The sequence below is a fragment of the Xiphophorus couchianus genome, chromosome 1, assembly GCF_001444195.1.
Source record: "Xiphophorus couchianus chromosome 1, X_couchianus-1.0, whole genome shotgun sequence".
Classification (NCBI taxonomy): Eukaryota; Metazoa; Chordata; class Actinopteri; order Cyprinodontiformes; family Poeciliidae; genus Xiphophorus; species Xiphophorus couchianus.
Genome location: NC_040228.1, coordinates 20,303,400 through 20,331,287, shown reverse-complemented (window position 1 = coordinate 20,331,287; position 27,888 = coordinate 20,303,400). Strand labels below are relative to the sequence as shown.

The window sequence follows — 27,888 nt, the reverse complement described above, 5'->3', positions numbered from 1 at the left end:
GTCCGAGCAGAGCTTGACAACGGAAAACCCGAACTGCAATAACTTGTTGATTTAAAATAAAATTAGGTCGTCTTTTTTATGGTTAATAGCTGAAAATGAGGCCAATTGAAAAATGGAAAGAGACGGTTCGTGATCGGTAAGAGAGTCTAAGCTTGTGTTTATTTTTTTTACCCTGGTCTGAAACTAGGATGTAACGCTAGCCGGATAGCAACGGTGGTTGCTATGTAAACTAGTAGAAGCCAGCTAACATACTTTAGCATCTAGCTATTTATCGAAGGCAAATGATGGACACCTTATATACTAGAAGTCTCTATTTATTGCCACAGATCTAGCTAGATTCTATAGTCTTGTTTCTTCGCAATTATCTCACTGAAATGTTTCCTTTGTCAAAGCCTTTTCTTTGCATTTAATGTTTTCCCAAAAAATGTTGTCATTGGTAATTACCTCTGCAGCTACATCAGAGAACGTTCTCATTCTCTGACCTTAAAAAGCGTATGTCCTTTCTTTCCGTTTTTTTTTTAAATTTCTAGCTTTAAAACTCACAATCCTTTTCAGATTGTTGATGTCCTGATTTGTAAAATTTAATACAGTCCACGTTTTAACAATTTATTTAGACTTAGGAAACCCTGCTTTATCTATCTATCTTTTACCTACATGTTTTTGCATACAGTTTGCTTAGGGACTTTATACAATACAGACTTTAAATGTTACCACATTTTCTGTCGTTTTATAAATATAGCTGTACAGTGTTGCATGTCATTCCATATGGTCTACAATATTTAGAAATAAAACATTACATGTTCTTAAACTGGAAGTTGAAAAATATGTCACACAACTAAAATAACTATAATACTGTCAGGTATTTAGGTATGCAAACATGCTCAGTTAGAGTTTTAAGTTATTATTACAGACTCGTTTTTTATTTTTGTTGGATTTTTTTTAAATCATGGGAGCATTTTAAAAAAAATGTTCCCATGAGCATTTTTACTAATCAACCAATCATTAGAAAAAATGCTCATGGGATGGGAGTAACAAATAGTTTACTCCCCTCCCCTATGATTGTTATACATCCTGCTTTTTCTCTGAATGTATAACAGCTTTAATCTCTCTGCAGGGCTGTGTGTTATCAGCTTTGTTTACATTGATGTTGCTTCTTTGTATGCACAAGATAAAAATAAGAAAAATACACTTATAAAACAACATTCTCAAGAGCTTTTAGGGGTCACTCTCAACATTAAAACTGCAATATGTGATTTTTACTGATAAATGACTCTGCGCATTGTTGCTAATCGACCAATCAATCTTGTGAAAACAAACATTTCAAACAATTTTCTCTACTGCAGTGTTTATGACCTCGCCTTCAAGCCAGATGGCAGCCAAATTATAATGGCTGCAGGGCAACGTGTGCTGGTAAGGCTCACCTTTTATTTTTTCCTTGCGAGGGACATCTCTGCAGAATGCATTGCTGTAACAAATTATGGTTTCTGTTTCCAGGTCTGCGATGCCAAAGATGGGACAATTATTCAGCCTTTAAAAGGACACAGTGATACAGTGTACTGTGTGGCCTATGCCAGGGATGGTACTGAGCTGGTTTTCTGTTTGAATGCTTAGGACTTTCTGTATCTTATTCACCTTCATCTCATTAGGAGCCATGTTTTTCCGCAGGTAAGAGGTTTGCCTCGGGGTCTGCAGACAAAAGCATTATCATTTGGACTTCTAAACTGGAGGGTATTTTAAGATATACGTAAGTGATTTTGTTATTCTAATAATTTCTCCTTACTTTTCAAGAGTAATTGCATTATTTTTATGTTTTTAATGTTGTTGTGTAGGGGTTAATGACTTAAGAAAGCCAATAAATATCTCTTCGATTCAGTTTGTTTATGCACCAACAATTCACAGATCATGTTCCAAAGACATAAGTATTATCTTTTAAAGCAAAACTAGGATATTTGGCAACAGCCTAATGACTGCTATCTCATTTTGTCAGATTGCAAACACAAACAGCACTGCTTTTATATGGATTTGGACAAGCTGACAAAATTCTTAATCTGCTAAATTTGTTGTGCATTTGCATTCACTTCTCTCTGATATTCCCAGATAAAATCCTGGTTAACCAACAGGATAGAAATTATTTTATAAGGTACTGTAAAAAATTGGGCCTGTCTACAAAATCCTTAGACAGGCCCAAAGGTGGAAAATCTCTGTCCATTGCACATTTGAGCCCACAGGTGGCGCTAAATGTATGCCCATCATCCCAAGGGATCGAGTATAGCTACATGGCCTTGAGAGGACCTTGGAATAATGTTTTCTCTTCCCACAATCAAGCCATACAATTCAGAAATGTTTGCCAAAGCGATATTTTAATTGTACTGAAAACTCCTCAAACCCTCCTGAATTTTCTTTTTTAGCACAGTTCCCATCCCTTTTTATAACCTATAATGAATCACGTTTCTGTTCACTCATTTAAAACTGAAAACTGGGTTGTGTTATCCAAGGAAAATGCAAGAAATGATTGTCTGTTAATATGGAAATATGTTTCTCTCACTGGCATGAATCATACATATCCGTCATGAAGAACATTTCTTTTTGAATAAGACATGATTATCCACTTTTACATCCTATGTGTACACTGTGTCTTCATTCCATTCACCTTTCTTTTTTTATTGACCTTATCTGCAGCCACAATGATGCAATCCAGTGTGTCGCCTACAACCCAATCACTCACCAACTTGCTTCCTGCTCATCTGGTGACTTTGGTGAGTGTCCAGTCAATCACATATTATGCATGAGATTGACTGGTTGATTAGAAGTTCTTCTTTGTGATATCTCAAGAAGAATCAAAAAGAGAGCATTATCTGTTCATATTTTTTAGGCTTGTGGTCCCCTGAACAAAAATCTGTAAACAAGAATAAAGTGAGTAGCAGAATAACATGCTGTGGGTAAGTTGTTTCTCGACTGTCATGAAACACTTTTTATCTTTTCATGCAAAACATTGATGCTTCAACTTGAGTTTATTTAAACTTCAGGTGGACAAACGATGGGCAGTACCTCGCCCTTGGCATGATGAATGGTGTGGTGAGCATACGGAACAAGAATGGAGAGGAGAAGGTCAAGATAGAGCGTCCAGGAGGATCTTTATCCCCAATCTGGTCAATAGCGTGGAATCCATCCAGGTTAGTGATTCTTACTTACTGCATCATAACATCCATGAGAAATATTGATTCTTTTTTTAAAATTTCATCCATCTTGTGTTGTCCATGGTGTTAGCACTGTGGATTTATTGACTGTAAATTGCGTATTTTAAGCGAGGCCAGCAGGTGGCAGTAGTTGACATTAGAGTGGTTGAACTGTGAGGGAGATTATGATGCTTATTTGAAAGTGTCTCAGTTCTCTGCTTCCCCCTTTTGCCAAAACCAGGAGCCCTTCTCTGACTGGGTTCTTTGGAGAAAAATAAAGCAATACAAAAATAATGTGCAAAGTTAGTTTTAAGTGTCAGCGATGAAATACAACAGATGTATCATCAATGAAACAATCCATAAAGTATAATAGTTTGTTTAAAAATTAGCATGAGGTGTTTCTGGGAAGAAGTTGTGTTTTAAGCTGTAAGGGATTTAGTTGCCTTGGAACCAGACAGCGACACATTTGACAGGATGAATAGGTACATCCGCTTACCATGTCATATATTTCTTTGTAAGTACAAATGTGATTAAGATGAAACATAACAAAGCTCCCTGTTGCCTGCTTGTCATTTACAGGGGAAACCTTTAAAATGAAAATTGGCCTCTGTGGTTTTCAGTGTTGTTATTACTTAACCAACCAAAGCCGCTATCAGCTCAAAAGACTATACTTATCAGCACCAATGGCTAAGCTGTTTTTGCTTCACAGGGATGATCACGACACGCTGGCTGTGGCAGACTGGGGTCAGAAACTCTCCTTCTACCAGCTCAGTGGGAAACAGGTGAACATCAGTAATTGTTGCTATAAATATTCTCTTCCCGAATACAACTTAATACCTCATATTTCTGACTTAAATTTTAAAATATTAAAATATACATGCCGTATCAAATAATACTAACACTAGTAACTACATATAGTGAAGTCATTTTAATCAGCATAAATATTGACAGCAGAATGAATGCAACATGTTTTCAGCCACACTCTTGAAGGGGTTTGCTTCACAGTCCTCTTAAAGCTCTGGTTATTTTTGCTTGTACACCTTGTATACACTTCTTCCTTTTAATCAACTTTCCATTAAGATGCTTGGCTACAGCCAGCTTAATTAGGATTGACATTTTGAGGCTCATTCTCATTGCAGAGGATTTCTATGGTAATTGGCTATTTTTTATTGGTTTAATGGAATTTCTTAATAGTCTGACATACTGTATTTGGTTGTAAACCATTATAATCAATAGTAACAAAAATATATACTTAAAATCACTCAGTATGTAATCTTAGTTTCAGTTTTGGAAGTTAATGAGTGAACTAAGTCAATTTTTCTATAAAGTCTAATAAATTTAGATGCATTTGTACATACTGTAAATTCAAATGGATTTAATGTTCTATCTTTACAGGACACCAGCTAGTCTGTAACTTATCAGAAATAACAGCTGACTTTTTAAAATATTGTAGGTGTAACCCTAGTAGGAGTGCACCGATTGAGGTTTTCTGGCTGATTGCAGTTTATCAATCTTTAAAAAACCTGGCTCTCCGATTCCGATTGTGGCCAATCATTTTTTTTTGTCTGAAATGTTGCTAGATATAACAGTTTCACCACACTGAGTTGGCAATAGTGAGGTGACTATTGACTGAAAACTTGCAGACATGACCTGGTGGGTGTGTATGGTGGTCAGTCAATCCTCTCTCACAGCAGGGCAAAAAGAGGACAGTATTGGTTTTTAGACTTCAGTTGAGGTAGATAAGACTGGTGGATAAGATCAGCTTCACATGTAGGAATCGGCCGATCACCAATTCCCCAAAATTGAGGAAATCGGGATTGAAAAATCAGCTTGAAGATAAATCAGCTTGCAGATAAATCGGTGCAACCCTAAACCCCACAAAATATCCTTAACTGAGTTTAGAATCAGTTACATTCTGACTGTTTGTTGAAACCCTGACAGTACACGGGTGATGATCCTGCTATGCTTTATTGGCCTACTCATAATCACTGCTTCCTCTTCAATTCCCTGTGGCCAATATTGTAATTATAGACAAATCCGAACTGTTCATTTCTCTCTGGTATATCTGGGGCTTTTTCCATTGTTATCTCCCTATTTATCAGTTTAAATGAACATTCTGTTTTGATTACAACACTAGGGATCGCTCACAAAGAAAGAAAATAAGCAGCAGTTGTCAGGGAGTCCCCCTTTTTCCGCTCGGTGAGAAAAAACAGATGGATAGAATGGAGAGACCTGATATGATGCTGCACAAATGGACTTTGAACTCTAATACAATAGAGGCTTTTTTATCCACAGACGCTCTCTTTTTCTTTTTTCTTTTTTTGTCTTTCTTTTCATCAGATTCAAAGGGATAGTTGAATGTAGTGAGGACTTTGAAGTGTGCCGGCCCAGACAGTAGGAAGTGCTGGCTCAGGCCCCTGAGCAATAAATACAAGACATGCTTGTTTTATTCCTGTTTTTAATGCGCTCTTCTCTCTTTGTCGTCCTTAGGTTTTAAAAGAGAGAACTCTAAACTACGACCCCTGTTGCATCAGCTACTTCTCCAAGGGCGAGTACATTGTGATGGGTGGCTCAGACAAACAGGTGTCCCTCTATACTAAAGATGGTGTGCGGTTAGGAACCATTGGAGAGCATAAAGCATGGGTGTGGACATGCCGAGTTAAGCCCGACTCCAACTACGTGGTGGGTCCACATCACATTGTTCCATATATCTCAACAAAACCTCACCTTTCCATGCCCCTGAGTAGGAATGCATGTCGCAGAGAAAGCGATAAATATTTTTTCCAGTTGGGATAATACAGTTTTTAACTACACAGATACACAAGCTATTTCATTTTACAGTCACTCTTTTACAGCTTTTCCTCTCACTATATTTAACTGAAAGTGATGAGGCACACAGGAGAGAATTGGTTCCTGGCAGATTCTCGCAGCTCGGCAGTATAGATGCTTTAACAACAGGAACATTTTCCCACTCCCTCAGTCTTTTCTTAGAGGTGTTAATAGGATGTACTGCTACATTGTTGTCTCTTATCTAGGTGTGTGGCTGCCAGGATGGGACCATCTATTGCTACCAACTAAACTTCACCACAGTTCACGGCCTCTACAAAGACCTCTACGCATACAGAGACAACATGACCAATGTCATCGTGCAGGACCTCATCACTGAGCAAAACTGTAAAGCTTTGCACCTGCATCATGCAGCTTAGTTTATGACTGAAGGGATGTTATGACGCTTTAGTAAATAATGGGTTGGGTGTCTTTTAGCCTCACATTGACCTGAATCAGTTGTGTAGAGATGGAATTACACTTTCACTACATTACTAGACTTTCTTCGGAGATTATTGCCATTCCATTTGAATAAAATAGTTTTGAATTGAACTGAAGGTAATTACCAACACAAGACTTTTCTTAAGTCTGGCTGGGCTCCCACACAGTCTGGAAAATCTGATTTTTAAGTTTTTTAAAGATTTCTAAGTCTTAAAAATCAGAGTCTATTGGAAAAACATAGAGTATGAAAAAACATTTGTTTTTACAGACTTTCCCATCCATCAATCTTCCACCAGGGTAGAAGGAGCCATATTTAAATCTGTAAAGTGTAACAAAAAGTCTAATTACATTTTCTGTTGATAAAGGACAAAATTCTCAAAATCAGAGTCTAGAAAGCTTATAGGAACCCTGTTTTTATTTTTAAAATTGAGGTTCTGGTTTTCAGACATTTTCTTAAAAGAAAACATACTTTTTTTTGTCTTAAAAGCAATTTCTATATTTCTTTTGAAAATTTTCTCTACCCATGTTCTTATGTTTCCTAGTGAGAATCAAATGCCATGAGTTGGTAAAGAAAATCGCCATCTACAGAAACCGCCTGGCCATACAGCTACCCGAGAAGATCAACATTTGCACGGACGAATTATCCACCATGGAATACCGCATTACTGACAAAATCTGCAAAAAGTTTGAGTGCAACCTGCTGGTGGTCTGCTCCCAGCACGTCATTCTCTGTCAGGTCTGGAATCATCTTTTTTTTTTTTTCTTGAATTCATTAAAAACTCAGCAAAGCCCATCAAATGATTTTATTAAACTTGCTTTTGACCCACCTGTTTTGCATTTGGCTTCTTTCATAATGAAACATTTCCTTCTTTAGTTTCTCTGCTAAATCCTTTTGACCCTTGCAGCTGTAGAAACATTAGGACGCCATTAAGATGATGAAGTCAGAATGAATTAGTGTTAAACCATTTACTCCAAACCTACCCAGGAATTGAATCGCTGCTTCTTCACGTTTCTGCCGAGCTCGCACGAGACCCCAGCTGTACTTGTGTTCCCATCTACATGGGCAACACTCGCCTCTCCCCCTTTTGCAACCCTCTTCAAACTGGATGGATAAAAAAAGGCAGTTTGAATGGATTGGAAGGGTTATCTTTTTTGTTTTGGGGGGTTCCTCTGTTTTTCGTCTGTGTTTGACAGCGTCTGGTGGGGCTGAGAAACAGCGCTGAGGTTATTTCCTTTTAAATTTGTCTTTGTGTGACAGAGGTGCTTTAGATCTCTCTATCGGACCTGCTTGTGTTTCATGCCCCAGACAGATATTATTTCTTATATATGTTTCTGTGTATGCTTCTGGTAGATTATATCATTGTTTATCTTTGTAAAATTGCCTTCTGACATTGAAACACCCTTTGCCGTGTTTAAAAGAACAACATGCTGCAATTTATTGGACTTATATGAGTTTGTTTTGCTATGATTAATAGCCCATGAAATGATTGAGCTAAAACCGCAATTTTGCCATAATGAATCTTTTAGTCAGGACTGTATATGATTGTGGTTTCATATTACTTATTATGCTCTGCACAGGAGAAAAGGCTCCAGTGCCTGTCTTTTGCCGGTGTCAAGGAAAAAGAATGGGTGATGGAATCTATGATTCGTTACATCAAAGTGATTGGTGGCCCGCCATGCAAAGAGGGTCTACTTGTGGGGTTAAAAAACGGAGCTGTGAGTACTTAAAGACAATGTATTCTCCTACAGGAACTCTGAAATGGTAACCATTCCCTTATGTCAATTCTCTAGGAATTTGGAGAAATGCAAAATTTACGATGTCTTGCAAAGGTATCTGTGTAGCTTTGCTTTTGGTACAACAGCAAACTTCAATGTTTTTTTATTGGGATTTTATGTGATAGATTAACACAGAGTAGTCCATAATTATAAAGGAGGAAAAGTTTTGAAGATTATTTTTTGATAAATGAAAGTCTGAATGTGTTAGGCATTTGTATTTAGCGCCTCTCACGCAACACTTAATAGAAAGCCATTTTGGTGCTGTAGCAGCTGCAGTCTTTAGGTGTATGTCTATTCCATCTTCACACATGTAGAAAAGCTGAAATTTCTGCCTTTTTATCTTTGCAAAATAACTCAAACTCAGTCAGTTTGAAGAGAGAGCATGTGTGAACATCTGTGTTACATCATGTGTAATTTTCTGACCCTTTTATGGGATCATTTTAACAATTCTTTGAGAAACTGAAACGTTTTGTCTTGTAAAATGTAAAGTTTATAGCTGTTGGGAATCTGCAGGTATAAAAAGGAATTGAATTAAAATGATGCATCCTATCAACTTTGATAAGCTTACTTGTCCTTCTGAACATTATCACTGCCATATTTCACCTTGGTTAAACAGTGTTCAGTGTTATGTGAAGGTCTGTGATCCAATTTAATTGGAAAACCTTCTTCCACATGTTTGTTGTGTTTTCTCCATGACTTCTGGGAAGCTGTAGAGTAAATTTCTTACATCTTCTATTAATTACAGTAGGTGATTAGTAAGGGAAATACTAAAATACTTGATTTTATTTAAGGATGTCAGACTAGAAGGTATTGAATACAGAACACTGCACACTTTCAGATCTTTATTTGTAAAAAAATATGAAACTTCTTTTCTTCCAGTTTGCACTGATTTGTGTTGGTCTATCATAGGACACTGCAAATGTTACCCACCAAAAAGCCATTTTTGCCCTCAGTCCAGCTAAATAAGACATGTTTAGAGCCTGAAATTTTATGTGATATTTAAAAAAAAGACCACCTACGATTTTTCATAAAAATCTAAAAAAGGAAATACATTGCCATTTTTTAAAGAACCACATTTTTATTACTATTTTTAGCGTTTGAAATAAAGAAAAAAAGAGAATGAATAATATTTATACTAGTACTTTTTGTGTCGTTCTCATGTGAACATTGAATACAATTATTTCATAAAAAAATGGAAAAACAACTAAAAACTGTATTTATTAGCACAGCTATTGCTATCATGACATATATATCACTTATAAGCAGTTATTAAGAGCTGTTGTGAAAGGCCCAAAAACCTTCCGGACCACAGGTTGCAAGTCCCTGTAAATCACAGCAAGCATTTCATCTGCTCAGATTTTTTTTGTTCTGATTTTGTGATGTAGATCTTGAAGATATTTATCGACAACCCCTTTCCAATAACGCTGCTGAAGCTGTCGTTGTCAGTGCGCTGCCTGGACATGAGCGCGTCCCGCAAAAAGCTGGCTGTGGTGGATGAACGTAACACCCTCCTCGTCTATGACATCAAAAGCAAAGAACTACTTTTTCAGGTTTGTCAAAAGCAGTATGGAAAAACATCTCAAGGACAGCAAATCGAAAGGTTTCTGAACGGACTACGCAAAATCAGCTTGTCTAAAAAAAAAACAAACAAACATGGATGCATGTTAAGTTTTTGCAAGCAGCTCAGGGAGACTTTAATTTTGAAGTATGTCTTTCTGGCTCTTCTTTGTTTCTCAGTTGCCTCTACACCTTAACTTTCTCATATCCTATCATATTTTCTCTGTAGGAGCCTAATGCTAACAGTGTTGCCTGGAACACGCAGTGTGAGGACATGCTGTGCTTCTCTGGGAACGGCTATCTGAACATCAAGGCGAGCAACTTTCCTGTGCACCAGCAGAAAATGCAGGGCTTTATGGTCGGCTACAACGGCTCGAAAATATTCTGTCTCCACGTCTATTCCATGTCTGCTGTCGAGGTGCCTCAGGTGGGTTGTATTTTGTTGGCATGTTTTAATCTAGTTGTAGTGACGGTTTCCCCTTCAGTAAAAAAAGAGTTTTGTAGCACAACCTTGAGATAGTGGTCAAAATGTCCTGAAGGTTATTTGTTTTAGAAGAAATATTTCACTGCTTTGCAACTTTTACACATTTTCTCACATTGCGTCCTCAAGCTTCAAATTTTCTTATTGAGATTTTGTGTGTTAGACCAACCCAATAAGGTGGACATATATAGTTATGATAGTTTCATACAACTTTTCTTTAAGAACTTGAATATTGTGGCCTGCTCTGGTGTTCGGCCCATCTGAGTTAATACTTTATAATTTAGTACAACTTTTTTAGAGTTTGTCTCTACCAGCTTTTTTTTTTGCAGAAACGAGATTTGACAAGAAGCCTCTATTAACAACAATTTTCAAATCTTGCCACCGATTCCCTATTAGGTTAGGTCTAGACTTTGACTCTGTCATTGTAGATCTGGGTGTATGTTTAGTATCTTTTTTCAACTCAAAAGTGAATCTCCAGCAGTCTGAAGTCTAAGATAGAAAGGTTTAGAGTGCATAATTTATGTTTTTCCATAAATTAAGCTAACCATAAATTATACAAGATTCTGACATATAAAATGTGCATCTTCACATCTCTTCCAGAGTTATTATGAGCATCTTTGCTACTTCACAGAACAGTTGGATTTGTACTTTGATTAAATTACACACAGGTAATTGCTGTCTACTAATTATGTGATTTATGATTGTAATTAGTTGCTCTCATCTTTACTTAGGGTTATCAAAGTAAAGGGGGATGAATACAAATTCAGATTTTTACTTATAAAGAATGTGTACAACTGCCTTACAAATCCTCTAACTTCCACTTGAGTATAGTGTTCGACTTTTTGTTGGTCTAAAGCATAAAATATCAATAAAAAAACATAAATATCAACAGAAAAAGTTGAAGGTTGTTATTTGTAGCATGACGAAATGTAAAACTCTTTGATACCATTACATTTATTCCTCTACCTTCCACTTCAGTTTATTGTTCTACTTTGTGTTGGTCTGAAGCATAAAATGTCAATAAAAAAAGTTGAAGATTGTAATTTGTAAGATGGAAAAATGTAAAACTCTCTGAGACTGTTACATTTTCTCTGCCCAGTCAGCACCCATGTACCAATACCTAGAGAAGAAGATGTTTAAGGAAGCTTATCAGATCGCCTGTCTCGGTGTGACAGACAGTGATTGGAGGGATTTAGCCACAGAAGCTCTGGAGGGACTTGACTTTGAAACCGCCAAGAAGGTGAGTCAGACACACCAGTTTAAGAAATGTGTCATTATCACACACAAGATTGCTACGTTTAGTTGAATCAGCAAAAAAAAAATAAACAATAGCAGACATTCATGCCCGGCTTTTTTCAATGGCGTTTATCTCTGAAACATGGAAACAGATCTTTGGACTTTTTCCAAGGAGCAAAATAAACAGTGGAACAGTGTTTTAAATTTCTTGCTTCTCATTTTGTTCATTTTGGTTTGTATTTGTTAGAAATACACATCCATCACTATTTAAAAAAATAAATAAAACTCCAAGCATTTCACATATTTTAGTTTCATTAAAACAGAGATTTTCTTTGTGTTTGTTATGCTTAATTTGCAACACATGAGGATATCCTTAAATCACATCACCACATTTATACTTATTGTTATTATACTCAGTTTATAATTTACAGCTTTGTTTGAAATGAAAACAAAATTGAAGTCTTCTTTTTTTGGCATGAGCTGTTGTTTGTTGCCAGTGCTTAATGACAAGAAGATTTGCTTCATTTCAAATAATGCCAAGGTTTTTTTGTTCCATAAAACCCAAGTTGTTTAGTTAAGTTGTTGAGCTGTTTTAGACTGAATGTCAGAAGGTTTTTCAGGTGAGGAATTTAGAAAATAGTCTGTAGCTCACGAGGTTAATTACTCTCTAAAGAGGGCTTTTGAAGAAGCTGAAGCTAGTGATGCATACAGAATTAATCTGATTATAAGAAAAAAATAATTTAATCACACTGTTTTTCCATTTTCAGGCCTTTATTAGAATAAGAGACCTGCGCTACCTGGAGCTGATCAGCAGCATTGAGGTAATGTCTGTTCATCAGAGGAAAGAAAAAAAAGTCATATATAAGTCATACATCAATGTCCTTCTCATCTTTGTCTTGTTTTCTCATTAAATTATACATTACCTTATTAAAATAGGTAATGTATAGCTACCTATTTGTGTTGAGTGAGCATTTTGGTCATGGTAATGCCACAAACTTTGTTGTATTATTTGAGGATAATATGGCATAGACCAGCACAATGTTGCATTATTGTGAATTAGAAATAGGAGGATGCATGCTTTTTTTTTAAATGAACATCTGAAAAGCTGAATGTTGGGTCAGTATGCTATAGAATCACATTTTGATGAAGTCACAGATTCAAGTCTGTCCTTGTTTACATCATATCAGCGTTGAGCAATTAGAAAATCTTTTTTATTTAGAAAGCAACTCAAGTTTAGTCAGATTGGCTGGAGAGTGTCCATAAAACTTACTTTTCCGTGTTCTCTGCAAAATCATTGTCTAGCCTTTGATTAGGCCATTCTAACACACGGAAATGTGCCTTGATCTAAATCATTCCTTTGTAGCTCTTTTTATAGTCACTGTCCTGCTGGAATTTCCTCTTCATTCTCAGATGTTTCAACATTGTCCTGTGATTAAGTTTATCCAACCTCTCATTAATTCTGACCAGCTTCTATGTCCCTTTTGAAAAAAAACAGCCCAAAGCATGATGGGCTGTGTCACCAAATTTACCACCATATTTAATTGTGAGAATGGGTTGTTCGGAGGGATGTGCTGTGCAGGTTTTCCATGATACATGCAGGGCTAATCATTTGCATGCAGGGCTAAAAGTTACAATTTACTCTCATGAGCATCCTCCGCCAGATGTTTGCTGTGTTCCCTACACAGCTTATGACACGTTCAAAGCCTGCTTTAAGCTTCTTCACTTTATTCCTGCTGTGCTTCCTTGATCTTAATGATGGTGGTTGTTCGTTTATGTTGTCTAACAAAGTTCTAAGGCCTTTATTTAGCAGCTGGATTAATGCTAGCTTGCATCTGTGACACAAAATGTAAAAAAAAAAAATGCAGGGTTGTGAATATTTCTGTATTTCTAGCTGTTGTTGTGCAGATGTGTGACATGCAGTCGACTATTTGTCCGCACACAGTTAATGTTGACTGATTTGTAGGAGAGGAAGAAGCGGGGCGAGAACGACAACGAGCTCTTCCTGGCAGACGTCTATGCCTTCCAGGGGAAATTCCGCGAGGCAGCTAAGCTCTACAAACGCGCCGGCCATGAATCCAAAGCTCTGAGCATGTACACCGACCTGCGCATGTTCGAGTACGCCAAGGTGATTGAAGCGTTTACTGACAAAGTCACAGCAAATTGCTTGCAACTCAGCTTTTTACAAATACAAACAAAAAAACCCTGTGAGGTACTGCAAGTTGTATGAGTTGAGAACATGTGGCTTTTCTTTATTATGTGGAAAAATGCCAAGTTGGGGCCCTGTGCCGTGTTCAGACAGGCCCCTTTAGCCGTCTGTCTTTCATCTCCTCATACATCACCGGAATTACATCATACATCATCTGATCATGGCACAGATGCCACACTTTTACACAAATACTCTGGGACAACACAGGGATGGCTCTCCTAAATGGTTATTATTTAAACAACATATAAATGTATATGCAAACTGAATATATACGTTCTGTTTTTGATGCTCCTGTGGCAGTGTTTTTTAACGTAGGTATTACATTTTACTTCTGAGGAAGATGACACAGCTATGACTTATTCATGTATATTTCTGCATGCATGTGTGTATCAGATTGTATCTGTGCGATGTGGCAGCTGTATATTTTTGTGGCTGTGTGGCCATCTGGCCGCGCAGCCTGTTTGTTTTAGGTAGGAAGGACACCGGAGGGAAAGGCCGAGGAGCTGCCTGATGTTTGTCCGATTCTCTTCCTCCTGCCTCAGACCTTTACAGCTTGAATGGTTTAGATGGTTTAGTCTGAGCAGGGGTTTTTGCTCTCTCTAAAGATTACTATTGAGATACTGAAAGTGACATTATTTTCTAATGGAAATAATATCCTGTCTGGCTTAGGTGGATAGAAATTGTATGTAGAATTATGCCCAATGAACCGTATTGTTGTTTGGTACTTTATATCTTCAAAGTTAATGTAGATCACAGGAATTTAAAATGATAAACCAACACAAACCACTGCATGATTGTGAATTGGAGGGAAAGTTTTCTTTACAAATGAAAATTTGATAAGTCTGTTATATGTAATTCCTTCCATGAGTTAAAACTTTATAGAACCACCACTCTTCTTCACAGAATCTAAGACACAAATAAAAACAAATAAAGTATGTTTGAATTTGAATTTTAAATTTAATTTCATTGTAGCCCTGTGTAGCCTCTATTGGAAGTTGAGTGTCTACCTCAGTCTCAAATACTTTGCAGCATATAACAAGTTTTCATCCAGCATCGCTTATATTTAGTTACATGCTCCGTTCCAATAATGTTTACCAGCCTTCCGGCCCTTTGCTGATAAGTAGCATCCCCATAGCATGATTCTGCCACTGCTTTCTGTTGTCATTATTAAAAAACAAAACACAAAAAAATAGTTTATGTAGATTAGTTCACATTGCTATTTCTGATCAGTACTACTGAAATATTTATTCTATTTTTTTCAGGACACGATTCATTTTAAGGAAGCAAATTTAATATGTTTAACTGTTTTCACAATATTTAGCAATGATCATAATGGATAACTCAGCATTTCCATGTTACTTAAGTAATTTGATTTCTCTCTTTGCAGGAGTTTGTTGGTGCTACAGACCCACAGAGCTCAAAGTTACTAATAACGAAGCAGGCAGATTGGGCTAAATGCAGCAAGGAGCCACGAGCTGCAGCTGAAATGTACCTGTCAGCAGGAGAACACGCGAAAGCTATAGATATTATTGGAGAACACGGCTGGGCAGACATGTAAGTGCCTTTCACCTTAGGAGATATTTTTCCCTTGACATATCTTTATGTTATCAGTACACACCTTTATTTGTTTATTTTTTGTACTAAAAAAAATACCTATTTTATCGTAGCTTCTAAGAGTTAGACAGTAGTACTTCATACTTACAAAGGAATATCCTATTCATATTTCCAAAATTCAAAGCGTCGCAAGTATTCAGCATCCTGAAAGAAAGAAATGACAATCACGTTAAGTTACACTCACTTCTCTGTGTAGACAAATAGATCAGTGGTGGCTGCTTCAGTCATCCTACTGCCTCCATCTGACACGCTGTGCACGTGTTGCGATCCTCCTATGGTGCTACAGGTGGATCAGAGGGGCTCAGCACAGTCAGAGCTCTTTAACCTGAATCAGATTCAAGTTCGGACCCTGACTGATTAAAATTCGTTCCGGGGTCATGAGCATGATGCAGCAGGCGGCAAGCTGATGGTTTACCTGCACTCACCCTATCTGTGTACCTATTCCCCTCTTCTCGTGTAGGCTGATCGACATCGCCCGTAAGCTAGACAAGGCTGAGCGTGAACCGCTGGCGAAGTGTGCGATGCACTTTAAGAGGCTGAGACACCATGGCTATGCCTCAGAGACTTATTCCAAGATGGGGGACTTGAAGGCTTTGGTGCAGCTGCATGTGGAGACGAGACACTGGGAAGAGGTCTGAGACACTTATTCAGCTCATCAGGATGACTCACCGTATACAGAAAAGTCTTGAGAGAGTTGTCAGTTTGATTGAATTATTTACTGGGGGAAAGAATAGAGAAATAGATTTTTTTTCAGGTTTATTCCCTTTCTCATCACATACCTAGTAAATATGTGAATTAAAAAAACTAGGTTGCTCAGAAATGAAAAAATAAGTGCGCTTTACTACTATTGATTTGAACGCATGATGCACATGTCATCATAATCATTCAGTTTTCTTTTCTTGGTCTGTTCCATACATACATACATACTGTATATACATCTCATAGGTTCTACTTGTATTTTTTACATTGTATTTTTATTGTATTTTGACTTAACTTATTATTTGAAAATACAAATGAAAATGACCTGAGAACTATACACATTCAAGTCTGAAAAATATAGCATATTTGGCAGGAAAAATGTTTATGAACCTCCCGCAATACAGTAACATAAAACAGTTGTTAATAAAGTGCTTCGTGAGCCACAGAGTAAACTGTATTTTATGGCTTGTTTGGCAGGGAGCTCCAACAAATAGTTTGTCAGAATAACAGAGTAACCATGGCTGAATGCAAACAAGAAGACATGTCTGCCTGATTTCCTCATTTACTGACAAATGAAACCACAGACCCTCCAGAGCCGATCATCAAGATGCTGATTTCTCTGAATCCATGCCCACATTATGATGAGCCTGTGAGAAGTTCAAAACAATATGCTGCATCAGCTTGAAACTATACTCAACTTTCAATCACGCTCCTGCATCACAGCAGATTATGCTGCTCGTAGGAAAAGAAAATACTGCATTTCTTTAATCCATCTGCAGTCTGTAATCAAATTAAAGGCAATGCAGAGATGCATATGGATGATTTGCATTTGGAATCACTAGAGCCAAAAGCAAAACATCAAATCTCAAAGACATGGTTCTTGGAGTATTTCTTAATCCTCAGAGAGCGAGAAAGGAGAAAACATGAGGAGGGTGTCGGAGGTTTAGGGAACACTTTGGTTTTATGTGCTTCTCCCAGGGAGGTGGGCAACAAGGCAGCCAGACCACAACACAAACTTTGCTACATCATATGGATGCCATTTTTCTCTCAAGCAAAGTATTTTTAAATGACTTTGAGACCTCACTCAAAACATTTTGCTCACACTCTTTGGTGTGAGCGTTTCTTGGCTCTCATTATGCCACAGGACATCGAGCTTAATTAGTCACTTTGTAAGGCAAATTTTTGCTCACTGGGCCCCACAGCAACTCTTTATTTCCTGTCATTCAAACAGCGATGCGATTGTAGTTGTAACTGAGTGTTTAGCCGGCTTTGCTTGTACATTCCTCTTTGTTTTCAGTTAATTAATAATGTTGTAGAAATTTTTTGACTTGAGGTTAGGTGTGTTTTTTATGAAAAATGTACAGTAACTTGTTTTTCCCTAATGAGTTACAGCTGGGTCTTTACCTGCCCTAGGCCATTTAACCATGTTTTCTATCTTGTACCAACTAACTGAACACTGATGCTCTATTAACTGAAATGTTTCCTTTGTCCTCTCAACTGTCAATCATCCAGGCCTTCTCGCTGGTGGAGAAGCACCCACAGTTCAAATATGACGTCTTTGTGCCTTACGCCCAGTGGTTGGCTGAAAACGATCGCTTCGAGGAGGCACAGAAAGGTCAGAGCTCCAGCCTCACCTTTACTCAGTCGATTTGTTTCTGGAATACGATGCATGTATTACCGTCTTTTTAAAAACCCATGCCTCCAGGAATAGGTTTCTGTGAACATATAGAGCATACTTTTAGTTGGTCTACATATGGAAGTGATAAAACCTGCTGGGTTTGGACACAGAGTTTTTTTCCCACAACTTCCTCAAGATTTTCCATATCCCCTGTAAAACATGATCCTCTTTGCCAGAGCAGGACACAGCTCGGCTGCCTGTTCAGTGAGTGACACGCATGCTTGCCTCTAATCACCAGTGCTACAAGCGGCTCTGATGATGATTACCAACTCTAACCATAGTCATAATCAGCTCATAGATTTATAATTATAATCTCAGCAGGCATATTTCCTCTCCTACATAATCTTCTTCTGCTCGTCTCTATGTGGGATTTATGACTGATTGTGTTTGGGCTTGCTTATAGGCAGGCTTCTAGGTAATTGTGTGCATTTTAGGGAGCTGTTGAGGCAGTATTGTGTTACCAGTGATTGTGATGTCTCAGTAGTCTCATACTCAATGCACTGGTGTTTCTCTGTGACAATCTTCTCATGGCTCAAAGTGCTAAAGTGCTTTAGTTGTTGTTTTTTGCGGCTTTTTATGGATAACAATTGAGCTCCAAAATGAAATAATGAGCGGTTATTGGCTCCACAGTAACAGCACACAAAATAAAACTGTTTGTGTGTTTTTTATTTCCATTTTTGAATAGTTGAATGAATTAATATGCCCAAGAGCATCTGGTCTTGTCATGATGTCTTTCTTGAGTCTGACAAATTATCTAATGAGCTACTTTTCTTCACAGAAAAATACTTCTCTTATTTGGATGCTGTTAGAAATCCCTGCGCTTATTAAATGTCATCATTTCTAATTCTTTGAATGGGAAACGATGCTGTCATTTTAGAGCAGTAGAGATGGATTTCTAAAGCTCAAAAATGCCCCAAATAAGAGCCCCAATCCAAATGAATTTAAAAAAAGATGTTTAGGATGCTGGGCAACAGTGAAACAGGCTAAGGAGATGGTGATATTAAAGGATATTTGCTTGAGTGCTGCAAAAATGCAGTTTCCCAAAATTTTACTTTATAGGATTCTGCAGAGATGGACCAAGAAATGGGTGCAGGATATTAGGAAAACACATGAAATGAAGGTATCAATGAATATTGTGAAGACACTGGATTATTTTAAGTAAACACATACAGTAGTTAAACTAAATACATACAAATGCATAACCTAGATAGCGTCTAGTCTATCTAGATGCTGAAAAAAAACAATTGGACTCATTATTTCCACCTTAGCAACATCTTATGTTTTTTTAGATGATTTCTGGTTACTTGTTGTTTTGACAGTGAAACAATCTTGATATAGCTTCTTAATGATTTGATTGCCCTCCTTTAAGCATCTTTATCGGCAATGAACGAAAAGCATTATCAAATGTTTTCTGGCATTGAGATACTGAACGCATAATCCTCAAATGCTTAACTAAGACTTGTCCTACTCCAAGTAGTTTGTTAAATTTGCGATTTCTTGCACTATCCTACTGTTGATTGGAATTGCCCAGTTGTCACCTAAATTTGTTCTGACTGGTGACCAACAAAAATCCAGTTTTATCAAATCTATGGTTGCAGATAATGTAAGAGCTACCGGGTTGCACCGACAACATTTTTCCGTGTGGATGTCAATACAGAGAGAAGGAGATTCGAGGTTAGCTGTTTGTTCTACCAAAAAGGCGTTTGAAAACAAGACAGCGGAAGCTCACAGATGTAAGAAGTTAATAAAATAACAAAATGGGTTTTCATCTTTTTGAGCTTTCAACCTCTTTCTGCCAGCAGGATGATGAAATTTTTTGCAACCTTTTGGAAATCTCAGAGTTAAGGTAGCAGGAGAAAAAATACTTGGAAATCTTTTCATATACCTTATTGTATTATATTTTTAAATGCATATTCTGAATTGGCCGGAATAAGTGTTCGCATGCAAACGAGAGTGGAAAGTTAACCACATTATCTGGTAGTTATAAGTTTCTGTTCATGTTTGTTTAACAGTAGACTTTATCTGTATTACATGCTGATGCAGCTAGATGCTCTACCCCTTTGTCCTCAGCTTATACAGCTAAGATATTATTTATCTTTGTGGACAAATAAATGGTTCTGTTAAGTGATAAACAAGCATATTGCTGACTTTGTAGTAATATAACATGTAAGATAACATGCATTTCTGTTTGTCTCTAAAACCGAGCTCAAATTAGAAAATATGGAGCACAGTCTGCAGACTTGTCAGTTTGTGTTTGGTGTTTCTGTTAGGTGGGGGTTTGGGGTTTGTTGTCGCTAACAGTAACCAAAAGCAGCTGAATGTGATTTCTATCCAGTAAGGCTTTCTAATATATGTTTGCCAATAATGCATTTTGACCCTTGCAGTGCTTTGTGGGGGCAGGGTCACTGTTGAGGTCGACTCCTAAAAGCTGCTTCTAATTACCCAGTGATAGGAACACAGAGACTAATCTCATGTTTATTTGGACCTAAAAGTAGAAGTGCTTTGGTGTTCGGCAATATTTTAAGAACCGCCTTCATAACTGGACTGATCTGCAGCTAGTCCTTTCATATGCAAAATGAGAATCACATTATAAACACTTTATCTATTATCTGGTAAATACATCACGTTTGACATTTATTCACAGTGCCTCGTGCATCATAACATTTATTTGTCACATTAAAACTACTGAATTAGCTGTATTTCATTGGGACCTTATGCAATAATAGACCAAAAGAAAGTATTGCATATTGTTTTCAGAGAAAGGAAAAATACTTCAAATTCTTTCACAAATAAATATCTGAAAAGTGTTTACATAAAGAGACAGGAAGAGCATAAGAGAAAGAGAGAAGAAGCTCACTAACTTTGGAGCATCAGCAGAGAGCCATAGCTCAGTTGGGAGAATCTATTGATATGACAGCTGTTGGGTTTCTGCTTCACATGATGGAATGGGACCAAAACTTAAACTTTTTACCTCTACATGCAAAACATCACGTATGGTAGGAAACAGCTCAGCATCCTGAATATACCAACCCCTCTGTAAAATATGGTGGCAGCAGCATCATACTGTTGAAGGCTTTTATAAAAAATTGCAACCGGGAAGCTGTCTGAGTTTATAAAGAGAGGGATTTTAAATACAGTAATATCCGTCTATTAGAGGCTTTAAAAAGACTGATTTGGAGGTCCAACGTCCAGTAGGACACAGAACCAAAGCATACAGCCAAAACTGCAGTACAAGAGATTAAAAAAAAAAACAACACATCCATTTGTTTGACTAATCTCTTCACAGTCAAGACTTAAATCCAACTGAGAATGTGTGGTATGACTTGAAAATGGCTTCTCATAAGACGCTGTATATCCAGAGCTAGTTTTGCAAAGAAGGCAGAAAACATTTTTAGCTAGAAGGATCTGCGATTGAGGTGAAAGGTGCATCTCACGGGCTGAAGCACAAATGCATGAAAAAAAGGTGCCATACTTTAAATTTGTAAAAGAAATCACAACAAAATAAAAAATATCACATAAAATCCTAATGGAAAACATTGAAGTTTGTGGTTGTAATGTCACTTAACTGTAGCAGTTATATGTACCTCTGCCAAGCATTAATAAGGAGGAATATAAAACCTTTCCAATTATTGCTTTCCTGTTGTGTGAAATGGTTGCTTGGAACACCAGTAAAAAACGTAACATGGTGTTTCTCTATAACTCAACTGTATGAAGTGTTGCTTCATTAAATTGGCTTTTGAAGACTCACAGGAGCAACTGACTGTTGATCTTTTCCTACTTGTCAGCATTTCACAAGGCCGGGCGTCAGAATGAAGCAGTAAAAGTCCTGGAGCAGCTTACCCACAATGCAGTGGTGGAGAACAGGTTCAACGACGCAGGCTACTATTACTGGATGCTGTCTATGCAGTGTTTGGACATTGCCCGAGGTGAGGAACATCAACAATGAAGTCTTAAGAACCTTTTTTTTTTGCCATGAGGTTTCACTTTCTTACAATTTTGTTTATCGGAACCAGAAAACGAAGAACAGAAAAAGGAAATGCTGGAGAAGTTTGAGAGCTTTCAGCATCTTGCTGAGCTTTATTACGTCTATAGCTCCATTCAGCGTTACACGGTGAGACTCTAGAACTTTAACTTTTTAATTCTGCTTTACTCAAAGACGGGAAGACTAGGACCTAAGTGAGTAGCTGTCAAATTTAAACTCCTTAGTACCAGAAATAGTACCTACAATGTGGTTAGAGACCTATTTTTGTTCACTTATACGTGACTTACGATTTCACACACACAGAGAATAGGTCTGGCTTTGCGAGATTATGTCAATCCACAGAATGATTCAGCTTTAAATGGAAATTAAGATAAGCACAGAGAGTGTCAGGCGAAGCGAACAAAAGAGAAAATAGAAGGCATTAAGTTGAGGTTACAGTTCACTAAAGGGAAATATCCCACCCATTATTGGACTTTTAAAACCCCCTGACCTCTGACGCTAAGGTAAAAAGCTCCTTTATGGAACAACATGACAACCTCCTGAGTGGCCTTCTCCTGCCCCCCAGGCCTTATATGCCTCAAGACAACACAGTTCCTGCTTATAAGCGTTTTGTGTGTGTGCGTGTGTGTGCGTGACCTGGCCTGTGTCAGTGTGCTCAGTTTGTTGTTTCAGCTCCTTCGTTCTGTCTCTCCGCCATGGTCACACCCTCGCAACAACAGAGGCATCTCTGTGATCCAGACCAGAGCAGGAAAACCTCTATTTATCATGCTAACTCTCCCAGACAGGCGCTATAGATTTAAAGTTATCAACTCTTGGGGATGAAATGCTTTTAGTGACGGCTTTAGAAAATTCATCTTTGCCTTCCAGGGCACTCCGAGGACGGATAAGACGCAGCAGCGGGTTAGGCTGCTTTAGGACAGGTTGAAAGATTATAGGAATAAGAGTGGGAGTAAAAGAAATAGAGCTTTTAAAATAGTTAGATATTTCGGTTATTTTTAATGCATACCACCTTCATCTCTCATTATAAATATTTTTTTCTATCTTTAGGATGAACCTTTTAGTTCCCACATGCCAGAGACAATCTTCAGCCTCTGCAGGTTCCTGCTGAACAACCTCACCAAGGATGTACTTCCAGGGATTTCTAAAGTGTATCCTTGAAATGAAAGTAGATTTAACACACCAAGATGTTGCAGTAGGGTGGAGTTTACCTCTTTTCTACAACAAATCGCTCCAAAATCAACACTGGCTGGCAGCAGCGGTGACAAAGCAGAGGAAAAGAGATAAAAGTTGGGAGAGAACGGAAGTGTTGGCGCCACAGCAGAGACCACTCTGCTGCTGAGGGAAAGAAAAGCCGTGATGACGGGGAGGAGGCGATGCCACCAAGAGGCACATAGTTGGTTTTCTAAACAAGTGGTTTGATTACTGAACTCTGTGCACACTTCACTGTTCATAAACTCAATGAACAATAAGTTTTAATTTGAACAAACAGATTTCACCCCACTAAAAAGCGCACAGAGCAACCCATCTAGGAGCTGGCATGAGGAAGGAAAGCAGGGCCTTGGAAGAGGAAATCCACCCCAGCAGCTGGGATCCTCTGTGGCTGAACCGAACTGATCTGACAACTTTGAAGTGAGATTTATGAACTTAGCGGGAAGGTGTTGGACTTTGTGTGAGCTGTTTGACACAGTGTTGCAAATAACCACCCCAGCCCCCCGAACTAAACACTTTACACAATAGAAGGACGTGTGTTTATCAGGAGTAGCAGAGCTGGGTGTGTAGGAGGAGCTGGAGAGGAATGGTGTCCCGATATAGAGCTGTTGCCTCTGCAGCTGATTGACCTGTGCTTTGCACTCACAGAGCTGCTCTCCACAATCTGTTTTTATATAATTACTAATTGTTAGCAGTTCTGTTCAGACTCTCTGCCAAATGTGGGTGATGTAATTTATTTATTTATTTTTTGCTACTACTTTAAGGATCTGATTCACCAAGAAATGAACTAGTCACCAAATTTGGCTGATTTTTACATTTGACTGACCACGACCAATGATTGGGAGATCAAAGATCTTTTTCCAATCTGGTGCCTCTCAATCATTAAAAAGTTTATTTATTGCCATAATTTAATTTAAAAAAATAAACCTATGATAGATCTATTACACACAGAGTGATATAATTAAAGGTTTTTAAAAGATTTTAATCATATTGTTGATGGTTTCAAATATTGAAATTTAAGTGCAGAGCTGTGGAAAACTCTCCTTCACACACCATGTGGCATCGTCTCTGTTCATAATATTAATCATGATGTTCACAGAAAGGCTCCTTAAATCCCACTTAGAGTAACATTAATGACCTGCATTTTGAAGTGTGCCAATGAAGCAAAACAAAAAGATGCACTTGTATTGTAAAAGAGTAGATTAAATTTGCTGTTTTTCTCTTTTACAAGTTCCTCTTGTAAATATTTTACTGTATTTTTGACTTGCTGGTGATGCAGAGAGAAGTCTCTGCTACCAAATCATCTCTTAAGAAATCATTAATTTATTTATTTTGCTTAAAATGTTAAATATGTGTTTCTATTTACAGCCAGTCAGTTAGAATTGCAGCCAGCTTGTCAAATCTTCACAAAATTGGTTATCAGACATCTCTGTGATCAGTGTATCCCTACATGTTGAGGCACAAAAGTCTTAACCTGACTGCTAGCAACACCTTGTTTGCTCTGGCCAAGGAGAGTTGCAAACTGGGAGCGTATAAATTGGCCAGATATTCCTACGAGAAGCTGCAGGAGCTTCACATTCCCTCACGCTTAGTGGAGTCCATAGAGCTGGGCAGCCTCACAATCCACTCCAAGCCCTTCCACGACAGTGAGGTATGTTGAAGACTTCAATTAAAATCCCTGTCCCGTTACCTGTTGGGTAAAGGTTTCATGCTTCCTGCAGGACTTTATTGAAGACATGATGTGCTACCGGTGCTCCACAAACAACCCGCTTCTGAACAGCAGGGGCAGCGTGTGCATCAACTGCAGGCAGCCTTTCATCTACTCCGCTTCGTCATACGGTCAGTGATTCAAACATGCAATGTGTTAACAGTAATGTGAGATTTATTGTTTCGTTGTTTTTCATTGTTTTGCATATGTTGTTTGACACAGAGGTGCTGCCTCTGGTGCAGTTCTACCTGGGGGAGGGAATCAGTGATGAGGAAGCTCTGTCCCTCATCGACCTGGAGGTTCCTCACACAGAAGATTGCAAAGCACGAGGCCCCAACATGGGCAGCGGTGGTATCCTTTCATCTTCAGCTTATTATCATATCTGCACACAAAGTGACAGATTGTTCACTTGATGTATATGAATTATTAAGTGCTCATTCTGCAGCTGCCCTTACAAACAGCACACCTCCTCTAATTGAAGCACATGGCTCTCCTCTGTCTTGTGACGGTCCTTAGAAGCTGTTTAGTCTGCACTGGCCTTGATTTTGTGCTTGTGGGTAAGCTGTCAGAACTAAGTCATCTTAGTCCTCGCGCTAATAGGGTTAGTGAGGCTCTCCCGTCTCATCTTAATGACACTAACTCTCGAAGAGCCATAGGCACAGCCCTGCTGTGGGGATTAACCTGCATTAGCCAGCAGACTCTCAAGGGCACCGAGGTGTGTTGTGTTCCTCCAAGGCCGTGAAGTGACTGACAGGCACAACTTAAACACATTGTCTCCCAGAACTCGCTTTCAGATATCAGTTTATCTGGAGCTTTCCTGTTTTGCAGGTATCATTGTGGAAAACATTTGTAAAAACGTAAAAGGTTATTTGCTCTTCATTGATGCCAAGCAGACCTGGAGGCTTTGAGGATAGACGACGAGTTGGATCATACAGACGACGATCCGTTTTCAGCCAAAATGAGCTTCGAGGTAAGAAAAGAAAGGACAAAATAGATGAGGTGATTAATATTCTGCCAGCTGGGTGAGCCAGCTGGAGACAGTGAAAAGACGGAGGCCGTAAGAGGATGTGTTTGTGTTCATCTGTGTGTCCGAACAGCAAGGGGGCTCCACCTTTGTCCCCGTCAAGGTGAGCCGTTCAGTGCTGCGCTCCATGAGCAGAAGGGACGTCCTGATCAAACGCTGGCCCAAGCCGCTCAAATGGGAATACTTCCGCTCCCTGCTGCCGGATGTGAGCATCACCATGTGCCCCAGCTGCTTCAAGGTACTGCATTTACATATCCAGTGCTGCAGCTCTTGATAAAATGGTTTTAACTGGCTGACACAGATTTTCTATTTAGTTGAGATCTGACTAGACCATCCGGAGTTTGGCCAATTGCAATTGTTTTAATTATTATGACCTAAACATGAACAAGAGGAAAAGAAAGTGCTGCAGTGTCTTGAGGAAGTGGTAGTTTTAAATCCAAATGAAATTTAAGCGATTTTCCTTTTTATGCATCAATAATAAAAGTTTTATTTAACTCAAAAAGTCTATCAAATTGAAAACCCTTGTTTGATGTGGGGGGGGGTTTGAGCTGAAAATGTTGTGATTTCTTCATTTTGATTAATATAATAAACAGAGAGAAAAAAAAAGTTTTTGTAGTTGACTTGTGGATCATCATAATTGTCTGATTTCAATCTCTAGGTTGATGGTTGATCTGCTGCTGCTTCTTTCTTGTTTTCTAATGTTTTCTTACTGTATTTTCTTGCAGATGTTTCACAGTGAAGACTATGAGATCCTTTTGCTGCAGCACAACTGCTGTCCTTACTGCCGCCGACCCATTGATGAACCCAACTGATCAGCACTATATTAAATTTATCAAACATTTCACTTATTGCAGTAATTCTTTTTATGCTAAATACCTCATTAGTAAATAGTAAGACCTCCAAGTACAATCAGGCATTTTAACACAATAATTCAACAGGACCTGTTTAAATCATATAAAAAGGAAAGGAAAAAAGATTTATCCACTGGCACTTTCAATTTGCATTGAATGATTAGTTGAAAGATGCAATTTAATAATGCATTCCATTTTTACTCAGAAGTGGAAGGGTCTCTGGTGGGACTTAAAAATGTCATTAAAAGTGTTACACTTAAAATTTAATTCACATTTAGTTTTGGGGACTTAAAATCTTCCTAAACACCAGATTGAAAAATCTGTTGTGCGATACTTTTTCTTGTTAAACCTTACAGTCGCACTCAATACTTTTAGTGAGGTTTCTCCGTGTTTGGAGGTACACAATGGAGATTGCTAGTAGTAATTAACTTGTCGACTAATCACATAAATTGGTAAGTGATACTGGTCAACAACAAGGTCATCAAGGTCAGGGTAAGGCTTTAGAGGTCAGTGAAGCACAGCATGAATACCCACAATCACCAGTTTTGTTTCACTGCCGTCCCCTTAAGTTCACACATAGAGATCTCAAAACTGTCTTCAGTTAATCACAAATGGTCTTAAAAAAACTCACCTATTCTACATCACAGTTCATTCATATCTATTTTTAAATAACATCATCAAAATTTCCTGTGACCATTAAAGGCAGTACAAGTACACAGACAGTTTGAGAACCTTTCATTTATTTTACATTTTATTTTCAGGAAAATTAGAAAATAATCATCTTGGAGCTATAACTTGTAGTTTTTTGTAAAGCTGAGTTATGTAAATTTGTTGTTCTAAATTTCAGGAAGCAGAGGTAATGCATGTTGGGTTTGGGAATAAAGGTACTTTGTGTACAGTGTAAGATACATAAAAAATTTGAGAAACATCTCTTTTTTACTGTGTTGTGCATGTTACAACACAAAGATCTGTGTATTTTCTGAGCTTGTGTACAGATTGTATCAACTATAATAAAATATGCTGGCTTTCATATGACTGTTATTATCCATTTTACAAGGGAAAAATTAGTGATTTTAACTGCCTTCTCTTTTTGTTTGAACTTTGGAATTTGTGTTTGTGTAAGAGCTGTTATGAGCAGTATAACCCGCTGATTTTGATTACACTCAACACTATAAGTGGAGCTCTCCGCCTTGCAGTGGTTAAGGATTAAGCTTTTTACAGATGCAAATAAGTTGAATTGCTGCAGAAATTTCATTTGTAGTCCGTCCACTCCGAACGGCTGAAATTCCAAACCGTTCCTCCGCCTCCCCTCCCACTCGGTCCTCTCAGCTAATTCTCATGCAGCGCAGATGCACATGACAGTAATTAATGGGTTTATTTAACCGTGGTTCTAACTTCTCACTGAGAAAATGCTTCACATCTTT

The 27,888-nt window shown here is 38.1% G+C and overlaps 1 protein-coding gene across 1 annotated transcript; it reads left to right on the top strand.

Moving 5' to 3' along the window:
* Position 1: 1 nt before the first annotated feature.
* On the top strand, positions 2 to 27,494 carry ift122 (intraflagellar transport 122 homolog (Chlamydomonas)). The gene is made up of 29 exons (XM_028018026.1): positions 2 to 136; positions 1,344 to 1,410; positions 1,495 to 1,579; positions 1,666 to 1,744; positions 2,680 to 2,756; positions 2,873 to 2,939; positions 3,027 to 3,173; positions 3,886 to 3,958; positions 5,667 to 5,858; positions 6,212 to 6,350; positions 6,986 to 7,179; positions 8,022 to 8,159; positions 9,605 to 9,769; positions 10,006 to 10,203; positions 11,357 to 11,497; positions 12,261 to 12,314; positions 13,457 to 13,618; positions 15,087 to 15,253; positions 15,774 to 15,945; positions 17,525 to 17,627; positions 21,476 to 21,616; positions 21,704 to 21,801; positions 22,720 to 22,820; positions 24,367 to 24,532; positions 24,603 to 24,720; positions 24,812 to 24,940; positions 25,483 to 25,559; positions 25,687 to 25,851; positions 26,339 to 27,494. Exons 1-29 carry the CDS (start codon positions 96 to 98, stop codon positions 26,423 to 26,425), a joined length of 3,543 nt encoding a protein of 1,180 aa, XP_027873827.1. The 5' UTR covers positions 2 to 95; the 3' UTR covers positions 26,426 to 27,494.
* The last annotated feature ends 394 nt before the right edge of the window (positions 27,495 to 27,888 follow it).

What these genes read in the sequence shown, in the direction of transcription:
- ift122 (XM_028018026.1), top strand. Translation starts at nt 96, where the DNA reads ATGAGGCCAATTGAAAAATGGAAAGAGACGGTTCGTGATCG. An exon ending in CTGCAGGGCAACGTGTGCTG is followed by an intron (nt 1,411 to 1,494) that starts GTAAGGCTCACC and finishes TTCTGTTTCCAG; the next exon opens with GTCTGCGATGCCAAAGATGG. An exon ending in CTTCCAGGGATTTCTAAAGT is followed by an intron (nt 22,821 to 24,366) that starts GTATCCTTGAAA and finishes CCTGACTGCTAG; the next exon opens with CAACACCTTGTTTGCTCTGG.